Here is a 1404-nt window from a genome sequence, read left to right on the forward strand (position 1 = left end):
TCAAACACCAAAAAGGGACTTTTGTCTCTTAATCTTCGAAAATGTTCCTGTCTCAGAAAAATAGGTGCTTTGAGTTCCGTCTGAATATGCCTGAGGATTCGATAGCTCAATCCCTTGTACTGGAGTGAAGGCAAAACTCGAACTCATCAGGCCTGATATGGCTGCTGCACCACTGCTTCCATAACTCTTCACCTTGGAAATCTTCGCTATTTTCTTGTTCTGACGAGCTGATACACGCAACTTGCCACTTCCAGTCTGACCAAGCATACCATAGCCCACCCCTAATCCATCCCCTAACGAGCTTTCTTCAGGTACCCCGAACTTCACCCTATTCCTCAGCTTCTGCGCGTCTGTAACCTGATATCTATCTTTCCTCTTACTATGCCGAATACCACCTCTCTGCTTCTTAGACCTAAAATCAGGAACTGGAAGAGGCTTTGGCAGCCTTGCAGGAGGTAGCTCTTGCAATTTCTCTATCGTTTTACAAATCTCTTCCTTAAAATTGAATATTCCTGCTTTGTTCAAGTCCATACGTGCTGCTAGAATAGCTTTATTCGCCAGCATTCTACAAACTTTCACCCTTAACGAAGGAGGTGTACTCTGAAATATATCTGTTTCCTCAATATAACAAAATCGCGAAGCACTAGCTGTGGAAAACCCTGCTAAATTCTTCCTTTTACCACCTAGATTCCTCACATTATCAGCAGGCATATTCGCCAACAACGATAAACCACCAGCAGAACACATAAGCTTCGCAGCAACTGCACTCCCAACAACACCAGACAGATTAGGAGCAATATCATTCATTCGACTCTCAACAAAATCAACAACCTTCTTCTTCGACGAATCAAGAGCTAGGGTTCTATCACATGCTTCCAATGTCCTCTGTAAAACATCCTCCGGCAACGGCTTGCCACTAGTAGTTGACGCCGTAACAGAAACAACCATGATAATAGCTGAAGGTAACAATTCCTGCAAATCAACAAGAGTCAGATCCGTTTCGTTCCCAATTTTTTTAACAACCCTAGCATAATCAATTGGATTATTAACAAGTAAATCTAACTCAGGAAACTTCAACCGATACTTATCACGAATAAAATTGTGGATTATAGCAATTTCATCCTCAATTTCAACAGATAATGCGTTACAATCTACTATCAACTTATATTCGTGATCATCTTCTTCAACAATAACATCACCTTTATTCGCTGAAATTATAGCATCTTCAACTTTCTGCATTATATCAACGTATTTACGTGACTTTTGCAGCATCGAAACATTATCTAGATCGTAATTGAACGCCTTTCCATGAACATCATGCGTATTACCGGACAATTCGTCTAATTCCTCCAAATCTGCCATGAACGAATCAGCAAGAGTTGTCATTATTCGACGAGTTGTCAT

General features: G+C 40.9%; 1 protein-coding gene across 1 annotated transcript; it reads right to left on the minus strand.

Moving 5' to 3' along the window:
- LOC125807559 (U4/U6 small nuclear ribonucleoprotein Prp31 homolog) lies at positions 1 to 1404 on the minus strand. Its single transcript, XM_049487297.1, has one exon. It carries the CDS (start codon positions 1402 to 1404, stop codon positions 1 to 3), a length of 1404 nt encoding a protein of 467 aa, XP_049343254.1.

Source organism: Solanum verrucosum, unplaced genomic scaffold, assembly GCF_900185275.1.
Source record: "Solanum verrucosum unplaced genomic scaffold, falcon-dt-bn FXZP01000277.1, whole genome shotgun sequence".
NCBI lineage: Eukaryota > Viridiplantae > Streptophyta > Magnoliopsida > Solanales > Solanaceae > Solanum > Solanum verrucosum.